The sequence below is a fragment of the Alligator sinensis genome, unplaced genomic scaffold, assembly GCF_000455745.1.
Source record: "Alligator sinensis unplaced genomic scaffold, ASM45574v1 scaffold85_1, whole genome shotgun sequence".
Classification (NCBI taxonomy): domain Eukaryota; kingdom Metazoa; phylum Chordata; order Crocodylia; family Alligatoridae; genus Alligator; species Alligator sinensis.
The window spans coordinates 1,018,268-1,036,124 of NW_005841891.1; the positions used below are offsets into that span (position 1 = coordinate 1,018,268).

General features: G+C 37.7%; 1 protein-coding gene across 13 annotated transcripts in view; it reads left to right on the forward strand.

Moving 5' to 3' along the window:
- Positions 1–17,857, forward strand: part of TRAF3 (TNF receptor associated factor 3) — a 92,521-nt gene that overhangs the window by 62,957 nt on the left and 11,707 nt on the right. For 12 of the 13 annotated variants that reach the window (XM_025197176.1, XM_006018028.3, XM_025197179.1 and 9 more), the window contains 4 exons: positions 5,181–5,261; positions 8,543–8,617; positions 10,528–10,620; positions 15,118–15,258. In XM_025197176.1, coding sequence (XP_025052961.1) covers positions 5,181–5,261; positions 8,543–8,617; positions 10,528–10,620; positions 15,118–15,258 — 390 coding nt within the window. The remainder of the gene's footprint in view (positions 1–5,180; positions 5,262–8,542; positions 8,618–10,527; positions 10,621–15,117; positions 15,259–17,857) is intronic. The other variant, XM_014517091.2, reaches the window with a different exon arrangement.

Below are 17,857 nucleotides of genomic sequence, written 5' to 3' on the forward strand. Positions count from 1 at the left end.
TTTTGCTGAAAGAGAAAATATCAGGCTGGAAGGGGTTGCAACAGGAGCTTCTCAGAAGTTTCCTTGGGGCCAATATGTTTCCTTAGTGGACCACAGAGTAGATACAAACTAACTTGTTATTGACTCAAACTTGCTATTGATACAAAATTGGGAGGAGTCGTCAGTACAGAGGAGGCAGAATATCCAGAGAGAGCTGGATGATCTTGAAAACTACAGGAACAGAAATGGGATGAAGTTCAATTGTACAGAGTGCAAAGTCATGCACTTAGACACTAACAGCAAGAATTTCTGCTATGAAACAACTGGAATTTCTGTTGGAAACAATTGGAAAAGAAAGATGTGGTTTACTAATCAAACACAGGAAGACTCTGAGCCATCAGCGTGATGTGGCTCTGAAGAAAAGCAAATATGTATCAGGTGCAGTATTTCCACTAGACATGAGGCGGTGTCAGTGTCATCAGATAAGGCACTAGTGAGACTTTGTCTGGAATAGTGGGTACAATTCTGTTTGTTCCTGTTCAAGAAAAAGGAACTGAACTTACAGTGGAAGAAGTGCAAAGAAGGGCTACTAAAATGGTCAGGAAAATTGAGTGCCTGTTTTAGGAGAGTTTGATTTGCTTAACTAAGCAAAATAAACATATTAGAGGTTGAGCACCAGGGAAGAAAAATCATTGTTTAAGCAAAAAGGATAATACTGGCAGAAGAACAAATGAATAGACATTGGCCATCAGTAAGGTCAGTCTAAAAATTAGCAGAAAGTTACTAATATCAAGCAGTGAGGTTGCAAAGCAGCTTTTGAATCAGAAAACACTGGATGGGGCTTAACAACTCAGTATTTAAAAACTTAAACACCGATGGAGCTTATTAAACTATGAATTGGATTAAATGACCTGGTCACGTGATAACAAGGGAACAAGACTGGAAGCTTCTTCCCATTCTGTGTTCTTTATTCTACAGAATGGAAGGCTATACAAGGGCTAAAGAGCAGCTGTAAGAGGTTCTGATGTAGTACGTGAGGTTATAATCTCTAAGCAAATGTACTTGGTTTAAGTAGGAGGGAAAGCAAAAATTTTGAGTTCTGTCAGAAAGTTTTATAATGAGTCACTTCAGCAAAAAATAAAGGAGAGAGCAACAGCCTGTGAAGACTTGCAGTAATGCCTGCTAATAGAAGTTAAGTAAATCAGAAACATTAGGTTTTCTTGCATTCAGAATATCAGTGAAAGAAGTTGGTCAGTCAGGACAGCTTCCTTCTAGTCATGGTGGTTTTTGGATGCATTTAGGATCCTACAGTATATGTTGTTAGAATAGCTGAGAAGAGTTGCTGATCAAATAGCTAATGCTTTTGTACCTACATTTTTTAAAAACTGGAATGACTGTAATGGCTGCAGTTACACAAATGCTGATGAAGATACCTGATTGTATGCTATCAGTGGGAATTAAAGAGTCTGTAACTGGTCCACAAAACCAGATGAAAGAGCGATTGTCTCTCTTGATTTGTACAATCCAGTTGCTCATATAGAGCTCAGATTCCTTTTTGGCCTTTGTAGTCTTCAGTTTTTGCAGTGTGAGAGTAAGTTGGGAAAGTTTTTCAGAGGCTTGAACAGAAGATGGAGAGGGATGTGCAGATGTGTTACTAGATTGTACTGAGAAGTAAGCCAAGGATATGCAAATAGAAATAAAAATAGTTGTATGGGCTCATGTCTTCATAGAGTGTTGCCTTACAAAGTAGGGAATCTCCTTTGCAGCAGACAGCCTATTCAGTAATGTGGACTTGCATTTAAAATTTAAAAAAAAGACGGGTATATTTAGCTTATGCTGTAAGGCTATCCGACTAAGTAGGTTGTGGCCAACGAAAGCTTATGCCTCTCTGAAACAGTTGTTGGTCATGGTGGCACCTTAGACACTCTTCTGCCTCACTTCAAGCCAGCCTGGCTATCCACCTCTATTTGTCTACATTTGTGCAAAAAATTTACTTGAATTATTACAGTTAAAGAATCAATTACACTATTATACCAAAAAACTGTAGATTATTCTGCAGGAGTGAGAGCAACATCCTTGAAGAGCAGGTGGTCAGGGCCAAGGAGTGAGCCTTGCTGGTCAGTGTGGTAGATAGAAGTGTTCTGCTACTGGAATAGGGTCTAATCCAGTGTACAATGTCATTGGAAAGGCTCCTATTGATTTCATTGCAGATGAAGTAGACTTTGTACAAATAGCAGATCACTCACCTTCTGAAGCAAAGAGGAGAATCGGAAAGAGAATTATATCATTACTGTGAGTGAACTCTCAGCCCATCCCATCATCTTTCAGACCTGTCTGGGCACTTTTTAAACTTAACAAGCTTTTGGACAGCATTTAAGTCTGGCGCAGCCCCAGGCTATGACAACATCTCCCCTGAAGGATCTTGGCCCACATGCTCATTCTTGGTCAATTCTTTACAAGGGTCAATTGCGAGGGAAAGCTGTCAAAGATCTGGCTCATGTCAAAAGTCATTGGCCTCCCAAACCAGGAAAAGATCTAAGCCAGATGTCAAGCTACCACCCGATATCACTGCCGTTGGCCTGCTTTAAAGTTCTGGAGTGCCTGATTTTACAGTGCATACTCCGAGGCGGAGAACATCCTGAGTATCGATCAAGCGGGATTCCAACAAGGTTGAAGTATGTGTGACCAAGTACTTGCGCTAACAACATTTATTCAAAACACTTTTCAAAGGGCCCTCAAGACAGGCACTGTTTTCCTTGACCCCATAGCAGCATACGATACTTTTTGGCACACCGGTCTGCTTGAAAAAATAGTAAGAATCCTACCCGTCCTACCTGCATGGTTGACTGACATTGAACTGCTCTTTCACAATAGATGGTTCAGGGTGCACATGGGTGAGAAGACAAGTACTTGGGGAATACAGTCTAAGAGACTGCCTCAGGGATTTGTGCTTGCTCCAACCTTGTACAACATCTGTACCCATAACCTGGCACAAACCCAGTCACAGAAATTCATCTATGCTCATGGCATCTGCTGTGAATTCCAGGCTCGGACTTTCTCTGAGCTAGAACACAGTCTGAAAAGTGATGTTGCAAAGCTGGCTGACTACGACAAGATTTGGTGCTTCCAGCCAAGCATCAGTAAGAAGGTTTCCAGCTTTTTCCACCTACACAGTGCCAGTGCTGCCTGGGAGTTGAGCATCTACCTGAATGGTCAGAGGCTGTTCCATTTTAACTCTCATTGCTGTTTTTTTCAAGTATTTATGGTAGCTCAACGTTCAGTCTAGCATCATGCCTAGGATAGATGGGTTATGCTTTGTGCCTCAATCTCTTTAAAGTGGCTGAGTCACCTTGGGGTGCAAGATCCTCAACCCTAAGGATATCAGCTCTTGTCATCTTGTACTGTGCAGCAGAGTACCGCGTACCAGTCTGGGACCAGTCATCACACACCAAACTTGTTGACGTGCAGCTACATTTGACGATGCTTATCATCTTGAACCCTTCAACCGACCCCTCTAACATGGCTCCCAGTCCTGAGCAACATTGTTCCCCCTCTTATCTGATGGAAAGTTGCAGCTGGCAAGCTACTGGAGAAGATCTATGCTAATCCAAGTCTGCTGCTGTACAACAGTCTTTTAAATCCACCCGCTGCACATCTACCATCATGACACCCAGCATGGTCTCAACTGCCGCACCAGGACTGCATAGCAGAGACCCTCTGGTGTAAGGAATGGAGGTCGACATTACCAGCAAACTAGTTCCTTATCACAGATCCTACAGTCTGTCCACCTGGCTTCAACCTGCCACGCCATCAGTGGGCCTTGCTGAATAAGTTCTGGACAGAGTTTGCGGCCAGCCCCCACCACTGGGGTCTTCACGACAATCCAGACCGTAGCTGTGGCAAAACACACACCATGTCTCGTATGGTTGATTGACTGTCTGCTTACTAAGTTCAGTGGAGGTCTCCAGGAACGGTACATGGCCACTGAGGATGCTATCGCATGGCTCAGCAATTATGCACATGCTGACCAACTGGGGGATGGCTGGACCCCAGTGTATCACCTTTCAAGTGAGTCCCCTAGCTACCAGGCTAGCCAATCCTCTCTCCCTTGCTATATCAATGAATCCTGGTGTTTTATACAGAGTGAAACTGTCACCTGGAGGACCTGAGATAGTGCCACCACAGAACACCTGTAGTGTGGTGTCTGGAAAGCTCACAGGAGAGGTCTCAGTGATATATATACTCACTTATTCAGAGAGAGGATTTTAACCAAGGTCTCTCATATTCTGGGTAAGTGACCTGACAATTGAATTTTGTGTTTAAGGGAGACACTATTTCCCTTTCCTCCTCTGGCAGTTTTGTGAATAAATGTAGTCCTTTATTTCCTTCACTTTCTGTAAGTGCTCAAAATTGAACATTTTGCTTTGAGTTGAATGGTGCATTTGACGTGCAATGAAAAGTTTCGGGTTTTTGTTGTGGTGGGAAGAATGGAAAAGAAAAAATTTAAAATTTAAACTCAGTTCAGTTTGAACAGAACTGTTTCCCATTTATTTTTTCTTGTAATTGCTTAGCTGAAAAGTCAGTTGTTAGCTCAAATGAAGTAAAAATGCATGGCAGTTTGATACAATTAAAGCTCTTGCAGTAGCTTGATGTAGAGTGCAAAAATTCAGTACCCAAAGTCTGAGGAGAATTAAAAGAGAGAATGCATGTACTGTATATGGGAATGCAGACTTCTTTGATTATTAGCAGCATAAATGCCCGTATAGCTTTCCTGTCTACCCTATGCTGATGATGGAAAGAATGCTGTCTCGGATAGTTCTACTCACTCTTAATGATGTGCGTCCTCTTGAATGATTCATGGGGATAAGTCTTTTATTTTATGATGACGTTTTCTTCTTATAAGTAAGAACATGATACAACTTGAGGCAAACTGATTTTCCTGCACAGGAAAGCACAATAGATTCCTTATTTTCTGGAACAAAAACAATTGAGAAATACATATCTAGTGAAAGGATGACTTTTATGTTCAACTCTTCCAAATATTGCAGAAACAAAGTTTCATTATTTACTGTTTGTTATATATGTAATTTGTTTTTTAATTGTAGCATGGCTGGATACCTTTTTTAGGCAGGTAAGTCTTCTCATCAAACAATGGCTTATTTCACATGTGGATAGCTAATTGCAGTTTTTTGTCTCTTTAGAAACATGAAGATACAGACTGCCCATGTGTCATGGTTTCATGTCCTCATAAGTGTAGTGTTAAGACACTCATGAGAAGCGAGGTAAGAAGTCATGCCTAGAACCTCACTAAAAAATTCAATAGCAGTCTATTCAATAGTGTTCAGCATCAAACTTTGTTATTAGTAAGATCTTGCAAGAATTTTGCCAGAAGCCATTTCCTTATTAATATGTGAGATCTAAAGAAAAGCTTTTTCTCCCACACAGTTGTGTGATTACTTCTTCAGTAGTTTTAATGATTTCTTGGAAAATTATCTGCAGAAATTAATTTCCTAATTTTCTATGTTTATTACACATGGCTTGTGAATGATTATCTTATCTTCCCTGCTTTCACTCTTCATAAAAATGGAGTTCTGTGCATTTATTGAAGACAGTAGAGCAGTCTGTTGGGATAATGTTAGGTCATGGGTATTTTTTTCAGTATTCAGTGAAGGAAGTGTCAGTATAAATGAAGAAATCTCAAACACTAGTAGCATATACTAACACTGGAGCTGACAAAGGGAGTAGAGAATTTGTTAAAAGAATGGTTGTCATGTAGAGCCAGACCATGAAAAATATTAAAAATGAGACTGCTAAACTTGGAAAGAAGGGGGAGATGCTGTCTGATATTCAGATACTACGCTAGTGTTGGACCGTTGGCAGTATTTTACATAAACAATAACTAAGCCAATACACAATGGTGAATGGTATGTAGAAGGCTGTTCAAATTATAATGAACTTGATAGACCTTGATTATAAATTGGAGAAAGAAAACATGTATGCAATAGATAATTAACCTATGAAATGTACTGCCACAGGATAAATATTAAGTATATAATTTAAATGTTGGATCCTTTTTATGAATAATGTTATCTTGTGTATTTCATATTACTGGGATAAAATTTCAAAAACTATCAATCTCCTTGTTTCAGTTGATGGTAACTGTTTACCCCAAAACAAAGAAGAAACTTGCTTCTGGTATTGCTTGTGGTATAGAAAGTTGTAACCTTTCCTTGAAACCTCCAGAGTTGATTGCTTTCAGAGAATGAATGGCTGGGCCATTGGTCTTTTCCAGTGTGGCATCACCCTGTGATCAGGTGTGATGAGCTACTAAAATGGATTTAACTTGTGTAAAAGCTTCAGTTAGTACTTCAGACAGATGGATTTTTTTTTTTTTTTTGTACCATGTGGTCTCTGTGTGACTATTCCTGTGTTTATATGGATCTGAACAACAGCTGCACATGTGCATATTCTTCCTTAACAAAAAAAGTCAGTCTTATTATATCGTCTGAGATGGAGGAGAGCATATTTGTCCCCAGCACTTGTTTCTGCTTTTAGATTCACTACTTTGAAGCATCTGAGTGAACTTTCCTTTTTCATAGGTAGTCCATTAGATTTTCTGGGTTGGACTCTCTTCTTCGTGTATGCATAAATCCTTTTATTGTTATGGTATGATTGATAATTGATACTGCCCAAAGTGTGCTAGGCACCTTCCAACCATAGAAGGTCATCTCTACCCTAAGGAACATGTAGTCTAAAAAGTACACGAGGCATTGCGCATAATAATATACATTATCCTTTTGTAATTGAAACATAGGTACGGTTGATAATGATATACAGAAAAGCCAGCCTTGGGGGCCCATGCTGCCAACACTGACTACTGAGATTAGCCCCTGATCCCTGTAAGAGCAGTACTTCTGCATGTTCCCAAGTCCTGATTTCAGTGCCACTCTGAGTAGGGATGGACCATAAGTACATCCTTCACTTAGCCCTTACTTTTGGTTGTTCTCTCCATTAAAGACAATAGCTCAACTTACATTAGTAAGCATTGAACTTAATAGTAAGTGTTGGCAGAATTGAGTTCTGAAATTGTTGGTAGAGTTGGAACTTAACCAACCACCATCTTGCCCTGCATCATCATTTTGTTATTTGTTTGTTTAATCTTGCTTCTAATGTGAAAATTATAATTGAAGCATAATTGCATGATTAGGGACAGCCATTATAATATGACATAGGAAAATGCCTGCCTAACAGTTTGAGGAAAATTCTATAGTATAGAAATGAAGAAAATGCAATATCTTATTGTAGGAGAACAACAACTCTTAATATGTGGAAATTGTGACTGTTTAGCATTGAGAAGATGGAAGGATTAGTGCCCTAGTGAAGCCCTCTTATGATACATGTGCTGTTCCTGACTTGCTGCTGTTTGTATTTTTTTCAAATGACATGTTCCTGCTGAGATAAAACAAAGTAGGTATATATCAGAAGTAGATGACTTTAATCACCTCAACATTAAACTTAGAAAATCCATGTTTCCTTAGAGCCTTTGATTCCATTGTTGCCCGTTTTGTAGAGATGGATGAATGGAGTACCTTGGGGCTTATTTTGCTGGGGGGAGTGTCTTTTAAATGACACATTAAATATTTTGAACTTGATATGAGTATGAGTTTGTCAGCTGAAGGTCGGCCCCTAGGTCCTGCCTGCTCTGTGTGAAAATAGACTAAGGTACTTTTCAGAAGAAATGAGGCTTGTCGTCATGTCCTTTCCAAGAACGTCCCTTCGCTCCAATTCTTAAGCAGTTTGCATCTTGCTCCTACTCTTTATACCAAAGATGGCTGAATGTCAATAGGGCTGTGTGTATATACTTCTATGACTTTTTTTTTTTTAGAGACACTCCTGTGGTCATCATAATCCAGAATATTGGAGAAAACATACATCTCAATCTGTACAAAATGCAGGCATTTTACTACTTAAACATTTAATTGTGCACTGCATAATAAATGTGACTCAACTGCACCCTATTATAAACTATTTGTCTGTTTCACTCACTATTTGTTTATAGTCTTGGTTGTGTAGTTTAATTTTAAATTTTGGCATTGAGAATTGCATGCTATGTTTTGAACAATCTGTTCCCAACGAAATGAGAGTCAGAAAAGATGTATGTTACTACAGTGAAACTGGTCCTAAGTGACCACCCAGGGGACCAGCAAAAATAATTGCCCGAGGAAAAAATAGCTTTTAATTAAAGTAAGTTGAAAACGTACAGCAACACTTAAGTTTCTTCTAAGTGTTTTGTCCCCAATTAGACTGCTTATTGAAATGGTCTTCATTGGAAGTTTCACTGTATATTAAATGTGTCATTCTGTATATTGTACTGGCATGTGTGTGTGGTTACATGTGTATATACAGTATATGGACTCTGGGTCAGATTGTAGAAAATATACACACATATTGTATGTTCTACAAATTGCACAAATAATAGAAATCCAATAATATGTGCTCTTTATGTTTTGAGCATTATCATGCAAACGTTTTTGCCAAAACTCATATTTTTTTCCTATTGCAGTTGAATGCACATTTGTCAGAATGTATTAATGCCCCAAGTACCTGTAGTTTTAAGCGTTATGGCTGCACTTTTCAGGTCAGTATATAACAATTATGATTCCCAGTTGATGAAAGTCTGCGATAAATAAAACTTAAATAAACTTTGACTTGAAAGTTTTTGACTTTTCTAGTCTTGGTTAAGAAACATTCATCTAGTTGCATGAGTGATTATGCAGCAGGTGTTCATTTTTGCATTTATTAAATATAATATTAAAAAAACACCCTCTAGCAGTGTTTGGGGATGTCAGTTAGCCAGATACATCTCTGTGAAATCTGAATATATTATGTCAAGAACTTTAACTTTTCTTAGAAATAAAAGGAAAATGTCATTTTTTTGCTCTCCAAAATGGTAGACTAGTAATGTCAGTAGTGTCTATGAAAGTATTCATTTATGTTCCTGAATGAAACTTGTTTATACTTTCTCATGTCTGTGTATCTACCATATGATTTAGAAATAGGTTGGCCCATTTTAAATGTGTATTTTATGTGCATTCGGATACATGTGTGTGCAGAGAGGTGTAGAGTCAAACTACAGTGCCACATTTAATAAAAGAATGGCTATTTAAATCTGAAAGGTCACCCCAGCACTAAAAAAAAAATCCCTTGAAGATAGTTTTAATGGTATTATTGCTCTATTTTGCACTATTATACCTTTCTTACTGAGACTGTCAATGTATTTTTGACAGCTTTCCAGTAAAGAGGTATCTTGGAGAATTAAAAAAAACTGCTGACAGGAAAAAAGGGAGTTTATCAAATAAAACATCATAGATTCATAAATCCATGATGACCTAAGAGATCAGGATTATAAGAAACAGCACTTTTAAATAAACTTTTTCCCCCCTGGAGTTTTGGGGCCTGATCTTCTTAACCCTGAAGAAATCAAAAGTCTTTCCAGTTGTCCCTAAGTGACCTAGATGAGGCCCTTAATGTTCTGCCCATAAAAATAAGGAAAGCATTCAACAGTTTAAACCAAAAAAACAATTTTGCTCTTACATGTAAAGTAATCAATGATCTAGCACTGCCCATTGTTATGTCTTATGTATGCCATTCATTCTTTTTTGTATGTATATGTGTGCATATATGTACATATATTCACATATATATTTTGAATATTTTATATAGAGTGCATACATTGAAGATCACTGAAACTTTTTCAGTTGCTTTGCAGCATGTCTAGCATTAAAACTAATGTAATCTGCATTGCAAAACATTTACAAAAAATAACTGTATTGCAGTATATTATAAATGATGTAGAGGTAATTATGGTCTGCATCTTATGTACTCTATATAATATCTATGTGTGTTTGTAAATTTATATAGCGCTTATTTGTAACAACAGTTGCAGATTGTGCAGGGGCAGCTAATCTGAACATCATAAAGCAGACATGGAAGTATCTTGCTAACTTCTTATAATGGCAAATTAGCTTCTGCAAACTCCTTTGACAGATATAACAAAGCTGGCAGTTTTTAGTTATGAGAATTTATCTTAACCATTTCCCTTACTAGTCTCACTATATTCTCACTAAGGGAATTTCATAATAATCCATAAAATGCAACATATGTTTAAATTACTCTTTGGGGAATTGGACATTAGTGATTGTACAATTTGAGTGTGTTATTGTGCTTTCCTTAGCCTAAAGGCTATACAGATAATTGTAAAACACAGTTCATTGGTGTAAATTACTTCCTCTTTATTTCCTCTGATATATCAAGTTGCATTAGTTGATCAGTATGGAAATGTACAGCAGTTACATAGAACACTTGTTCTTTAATTAATTTTTGATTTTTATAGGTTCCCAGCTAGATTTCCCTCTCTCCACATTCTTGCAACATGCATCCATGTACCAACATGCATAGTGCTGGTTTTATGTTCTTGTTATATTCTTTCTTTTTAGGTTTTTTTTAAAGCAAAATTGGCTAAAATGTATAAATTCTTTGTTGTCACAGGGAACAAATCAGCAAATTAAAGCACATGAAGCCAGCTCGGCAGTGCAGCATGTTAACTTATTGAAAGAGTGGAGTAATGCTCTAGAAAATAAGGTATATCTTCTACTCGCTTTAATTTTCATTCATTTCTTTAAATTCTGAATTTTTTTTTCCCATAGCTGTTTGGAAATACAGCTAAAATGCCCGAGGCTCAAAAATTAATCAAATCATCAGTGTGCTCTCCTCTTCATTGTAGTAGAACGCCATAAGAAACTTGGCTTCACAATTAAATACATAAATTTTTTTCATTGGTTGTTGTGAGAGGGTATGTTAATATTTAAGCTGTCAAGTAGACAAACAATAAGTTTCAAGTCCCTCTTTTTAGGCAAGAGATTTAGGCAAAGTTCTGCAGTGTTGGGAGCTGCACCAGCCTCTGTTTTTCTGGAAATAAGATCCTGCAAAACTCCACTTAATGACCCAGCTTTATTTTTAACAAATTTTAATTATCCAAAGCTCTCCAAGCTTTTTGATTTGAAGAGAATGTAACTAAATGAACATACTGTTACTCTGAAGCCCTCTGCTTTCTGGTTTGGTGCTGGATCTAATTGAAGTTGGATTTGCAACGCTCCCCTGGGACTCCTGTGTTTTACAGAATGTATTTTTGGAATTTCAGAGAATTTACTGAGAACCTAGGTACTGAAGATTGCCTTAATAAAGTCCTTTGTTTAATTTAAATTAAAGCCCTTTGATTTTATTTTGAGAGTAGATCCTTTAGAAGCTTTGGCTTTAAAATATTGCATCCAGTTTGTTTGTTTTTTAAAAGATTCAGTATATTTTAAACCATTTTATGAGAGTCTGTATGCATTTTAACGTGAATACAAGTTTGGATGGCTTAATTAAATACTTTGTTTCTCAACAAATTGCACAAAATCTAAAAGAAAAGTCAGGAGCCCTTTTAAGTTGTATTGTAGTGTGTTCAAGCAGAGGTGTAATATTAGTGTAGCAGCAAAATAAAACAATGTAGATGTTAGCCTACTGACAAACAGAGAAGTAACTTTGTGGTTTCAGTCTTTGTACAGAAGTTTATTTGTTGGAGCTTAGAGCACAGTCTGGAGACCAAGTTTCCCATTATGCAAGTGTTTTAGCTCGGAACCCAATAAGAAAATATTTTTTTGTATGTGGGAGAATTCTTCCAGCAAAATTCTCTTACAAATCTATTAATTATATCTTATAGTTTCACTGTAGACAAACAGTGCTGCTCTTTACACTCGCATGTCAAGCTAGCAAAAATTGTCATAAGATAGTGACCGTGTAGGTAGATGAAATATTTCAACTTTAATGAATCCAATTTCATATTTTTGGTTCCTTTTTCAATAGTCTGTTGATGCAAAATAAAGCATGTTGTTTGAACTAAGGACCACCTGTCATCTTCTTTTCCAGTTTTCTTTAGTGTGCTTAAGAGAAGAGTTAAAATCATCCTGAGAGGTGCTCAGCAGTTCTGAAACTCCCTCTTAATGCTAAAAGAATAAACCCCGTAGTAGTTTTCCTTGTTTTAGGGCTTATCATTGTCTCTCTTTTCACCTTCTGCTTTGTAGACTTCTTCCAATTCATAATAGAGTTGCATTACTGGAAATCGCAGGAAAGTGCCAAGTTATCAGAATAATTAACCAGACGTCATATGTCAGTAATTCTATTCTAGAGAGGTGTGATAAAATTATTTGCAACTTAGTAGGTATCCTTTTCTAGGCATTAAAGGGAAATATGCCCTGAATTAAATTATTGCAGAAAGGTTGTTTCTACTTAAAAATGTAGGAGAAATCCTGATATCATTGAGGGCAAAAAGTGTCATCTTAATGCACCCTGTATATTCAAGTTGATTTGTATGGAAGGGAAAAAGAGAAGTTCATTCTCCCCCCATCACTTTGGGTCTTTAACACAGCACTCAAAGGTTGTGAAAACTAAGTCTTCAGATTAGGTGTGTATTAATTTATTACATTACAAAAAACAGACTGAAGAGCCCCAGTCTTAATATTTAAACGGAAGGTTATTTTGAGGTTGGAAAATTAAAATTAAAAAAAAAAAAAAAATCATGATTTTGAGAGCATCCTCCTGCTGGGCCAAACTAAGCACCTGAATCTGAACATTTGGAATTTGGGGTTTTGGCAACTATGACTCAATCCAAACTTTCATGGCTTGGTCTTATCTCCCGAAACCTACCATGTATGTTTCAAAACAAAAGTAATTGACACAAGTTAAACAGGTTAAATGGCTGTTCTGTCTGGGATGAAAGGGAACTTTTACACATGGGTAACTGGTACCTCCTGAGTCTTGAGGGGGCACCCACAGAAGCTGGCAGAGGCGTTGGCACTGGGGATGGGGCTGGTGAGCACCTGCAGAAGCTGCCAGCGGTGGCACCGGCAGGGATGGCCCTGTCAGGTGTGGGAGGGCACATGTCCCCCTGTGCCCCCCCTTACCAGTCGCCTATGCTTTTACATGTGCTTTGGGAGGGACAGAGGGGAGGGGGGAGAATGGGATGGTGCTTTTAATTAGAGCCACTCTAAAAGCAGCTTTAATTAAAGTGCTGCAGCATCTTGTGTATCAGCATCCTGGAGCCTCCGTGCTCATGTACAAGCACCCAAAGAATTTTTCACTCTTAATTTGGTTTGTGTTAATTTTCAAATAGCAAAATAACAATTAGATTTAGTACTATTGGAAAACAGCTAAGAAGATTGCACTTGAATATTTGAAATATGACTTAACATGCTTTTTTTCATGGACTCTTGAATTGAGGTACATTATGCAAAATACAGGTAGTCTTTTGTCCTAATTTTAAAACTAGTTTAGTTGAATTTAAAATGAGTACACCAAATTAAAATTATAACCTTGTATATTTATTTTATTAGGGTCCTCTCCTTGTGCCTGTTGTTTTCAGATTGAGTGGTGTGTTATCAATGAGAGTTTTGTCTGATTGGGGATTACAGCATGTAGCCCTCTTTTGTATTTTGTAAACTTGGTGGAAAATCTCAGCACAAGACAGGCCCCACTGACTGTAACGTCCACAAAAACGGGAAACTCACATCAACAATTCAGAGCAAGGTTGGCTTGTGATCAGGTCCTGCTTGTCAGGAGATAGCAAGAGGGGAAAAAAGGGAAAGAAGGAATGTAAACGTCACAATTAAGTAAAGAACTCCGATTCATTAAGGAAAAGATTGATACGCATGTTAAGAGTAGCTGCTCAGCAGAACTGATATATGTGGGAGGCAAGAGTAGAACTAGGAGACTGTCAGGCTATCTCTGTACTTGAAAATTATCTCCAGTACATCAGGCATGCATTGTTTCAGTGACAGGCACAGTTCTCTCTGTAATGCAAGGGGGGGAAAAAAAAAGAACATTGTGTTATTTCCACCAGCTCTTTTTTAAGGCCCTTGTCTATATAGTTTATATAGGTGTTGTTTCAATATCCATGTCTTTCTGTTGGGCTTTTGCCCCATTGAGCATCGTCAACCTGTTTGGGTCTTCAGCAACTATTGTTCCATTTTGGGGGAGACGGAAAACAAACTTTATCTTGGCACATATAAAGGTTGCTTTGAGTGCCATTTTATTGTTTGAATGTGATGTAGAATAATTAGCGCAAATGAACAATTATCACTTTTTAATTGGTCAAAAGTAGGGTTTTGTCCATGTAAGAGGTGAGAGACTTAGATCAGCTGGGCTCTTTCTAGAGCACTGCTGAATATCATATAGTTAATGCATACATTTTGCTAGGAAGAAATTTTGTAAAATGTGATGCATATAAAGATTGTTTGCACTGTTATATACAGTGATGGGAATGCTGAGTCTATCTTCATGGCTCCAAATAGAGGTTGCATGTAATAGTCTAATAGCGTAATTGGTATTTTTAAACAAAAACAGTCACTAATGTGTAATGATAAAAAGATGGGTTCAAAGAGGGAGAAAACACAGTGATGTTCAGTGCTTCCTTCCTCTTTGGGGGCTGGGAGTTTTTTAGATTTTCTAGAATGCACAGACTTCATCTGCAGTTATATCAACTGAGCTGCTTTGACAACCTTTCTTAGTATGAGGCCATTTCAGTCCCATGCAATTACCTTGTTAAACTCTTTTCAATTGGACCATACATGGAGGAGCAGTATTCACTAATCTCTGTCTTTCCTACCTAGGCCTTTTCAATGCTCCCTTTCTCTGGCATTCCTCTTTGCAGTTCTAACTCTCCTGTCAGCACTTGGGAACTAAATAGGCTGCTCTTGAACTATATGCCACACTTAAGTTAGTGAGTTGAATCTTGGAAGCTGACCTGTTAAACAGCAACCAAATAAAAAAAGCCACTGTGTTTAGAATTAAGATTAATTGCTGCTCTTGTATATACCATTTTCTCAATTACCTAGGCTAAGTACAACACGGTGGGAGTGGAAAAATAGGTATTAGAACTTTCACATTTTCTTGCAATGTTATATATATGTTATAGGTATGGAGAGGGATTTTGCTAGGATCTCACTTCTGGGCTCATGGGACATCTCTAAGGTAGTTTAAAAAAATGAAGTTTCAGATATTTTTCATAAACTCTGGCGGGAGTAATTGTAGCATTTTTTCCAGGTTGCCATGCTCCAGAATGAAAGTTTGGAAAAGAACAAGAGTATACAAACTTTACATAATCAGATTTGTAGCTTTGAAATAGAAATTGAAAGACAGAAGGAAATGCTGCGGAACAATGAATCTAAAATACTTCATTTACAGGTAAGAAATTTACTCTTCCCATTAAAACAAAAATGGCAATCACTTCTGTACATTTACACTTGCCAAATGAGATTTTTTTTATTAATATCACTTTCATTCAAATGGAGGCATTCACAACATTATAAAATTTTGAAGTAAAGCATTTTGTTTTGCTCAGTATCTGGTTCTTCATACGGAAATGTCTTGGATGGTTTTTAAATAATTTTCACTAAAATATTAAAATGGACTAACCCACCCCACCATAAAACAGTGATGCCTGCAATTCTGCATTTTAAAGAAAAAAGTTCAAAGCTAAAATACACCTTTAATCCTAAGCCTATAATTATTTTTTGCTGCTCCAGAAAACAAAAAATCTGCTTGACCAACCACTGCTACGCTGGAAGGAAAATCTATTGCCAAAACTCATTAACTTGTCCTATACTCATTCTGTATTTCCTTATTGGTATTTGGGAAGGTATTCATCATGGGTAAAATTCAGCAGGTCAGCATGGGTTCTCTGCAGTACATTTGAATAATTTTTTTTCTCCAACATATTCAGCGTTCTTGTCCCTGAGCCTTTCAGAGAAAATCTCTCTGAAGCGCCTTTCATCCCCAAGAATATCTTTCCAAACTGTTACAATACCATTCTTTTAAGCATTGTTCTGACACATCCACCTCTAGGAGAGCTGTTTCAACAAAACAGTACAATTGTTTATATTAATTTTAAGAAGGCTGTATGTAGAAACACCGTATTGAATCAACATTGCCAAATAAATGTAGGTGTTTTAGGCAGAATGGAAACGTACGGACTAGAATGCAACTGGCATTAGATTTGTATTCCCTGGCGGGGCGGGGGGGGGCCATGACTAGCAGCACTGTCCTTCCACACTACCATGCTAGGACCCTTGCTGACTCGAGAAGAATACCTACTTGGAACAGCAGCACCATATCCTTCAGAACTGTTTCTTGGCATCTCCTTTCCAAGTGACCCAGCCTTCCCTTGCTTAGCTTTTAGCATTTGGTGCAAGCTATGGCTGCAACACCTGCAATATTGAATTCCACCACTGCGGAAGCAATTCAGGGTAAAGGCATTGCTCCATAAATCTAGCATGAGGTAAGTTAACTTGGAAGAGTAGCTTCTTGCATGTGGTTCTCTCTCCAGTATATAATGACAGGAAAGGAAATACAGAAAAGGTATGGCAGTGTTTCATGAAGTTTTGGCAAATTACTGTAAGTTTTCAAACTTCCCTAAACTGTGGCAGTGGTTCCAGAGTGTATTTAAAAGTGGCTTATATTTTTAAATCCATGTTAACAGAATCAAATGAATTACTCTTTGGAATTAGAAAGGTGTTGGACAATGTTTCCGTCCCTTACTTGTCCATACCTAGGTCAAATGTGTCCATACCACTATTTTGCTCTGGTCTTTCCCTGTTGCTAATGCCCTTTTCTCAATCAGAATTGGTAAGAACATTCAGTAAATATATCCTTTGAGCTTGGTGTCCTAGTTTGGTCTCCTTTGAGTTTTTTGGCCAGTCTGTAGTTCAGTAGGAGCTGAAGAAGTTAATTCCCGGTTGCGAGCTATTCTTTTTCCCAAGTGTTGAGCAGCCATTGTAGCAAAGCCACAAATACTTCCAGCATAGTCCCAGATAGTTTGTGTCTGGCTGGGCATTAAATGCTTGGGCCTCCAAGCCCTATAAATGCTGATTAATTTCTGATACAGTTCCATTATCAGCTGTCATACAACCTTCCTTAGCTTGGGAACAGCTGTGTCATTGATCATAATGGATGTTGGTATTGTCTGCACTGGAAGGCACATTAGCAATATCAATCTCAACCCTAATTCTGAGCATGAAATCATCAAAGGCATTTAGACAGTAACAAGAACCTTGGCTTTCAGGACCTTTTGGTTCAAACTAATTTTCTGAACAATTATCTGGCCTCCCAGGTAATTTTTACTGCTTCTTCAAGTTCAGTTTCATCAGCTAGCTGAGGTGGGCATAAAATAATTTGTCAGCTACCTTTTCCTAGAAAGAAGCCTGTACATATGGTGTTGAGCCTCCATTATCAGTACATGGTAGTGACCTAAAGCCTCTCCAGATCTTTAGGCCTAGTTGGGTAACAAAATACTACTTTTCTTGAATTTTTTTCTACACTGAGTTAATTACCTTCCTGCTATAGTAGCTTTCTTTTAAGGGAGAAGAATTTCTCTAGGCAGAGTGGAGAGGCAATTTGTGTACAATATGGCTGTGTTAAAATAGCCAGAGAACAAGAATAATCTTAATTGGGATACTGAGCAATGTTACTTGCCTCCTGTAATACTTTTTAGGAAACACTAAATCCCACTTGTGTGGTATATAGTCACTTGTCTGTTGACTTACCCTTTCCTTCCTGTGTTGGGGAATTCTTTATATATCTTTCAATCCAACAGTACCATATTTAGAAGGGAAAAAAAATTAGTCATAACGGCAAAGTGAGTTATCTCTTCTTGATGTCATAAATTAAAAACATATGTCTTTCCTTTCTTATGAAATATTAAGAACCCTTTGTAATCCTGCTTCCAAAGTTTTGGAGAATGTTTTAGTTTTAGTAGATAGGAATGGGGCTGGCCCAAAAATAATAT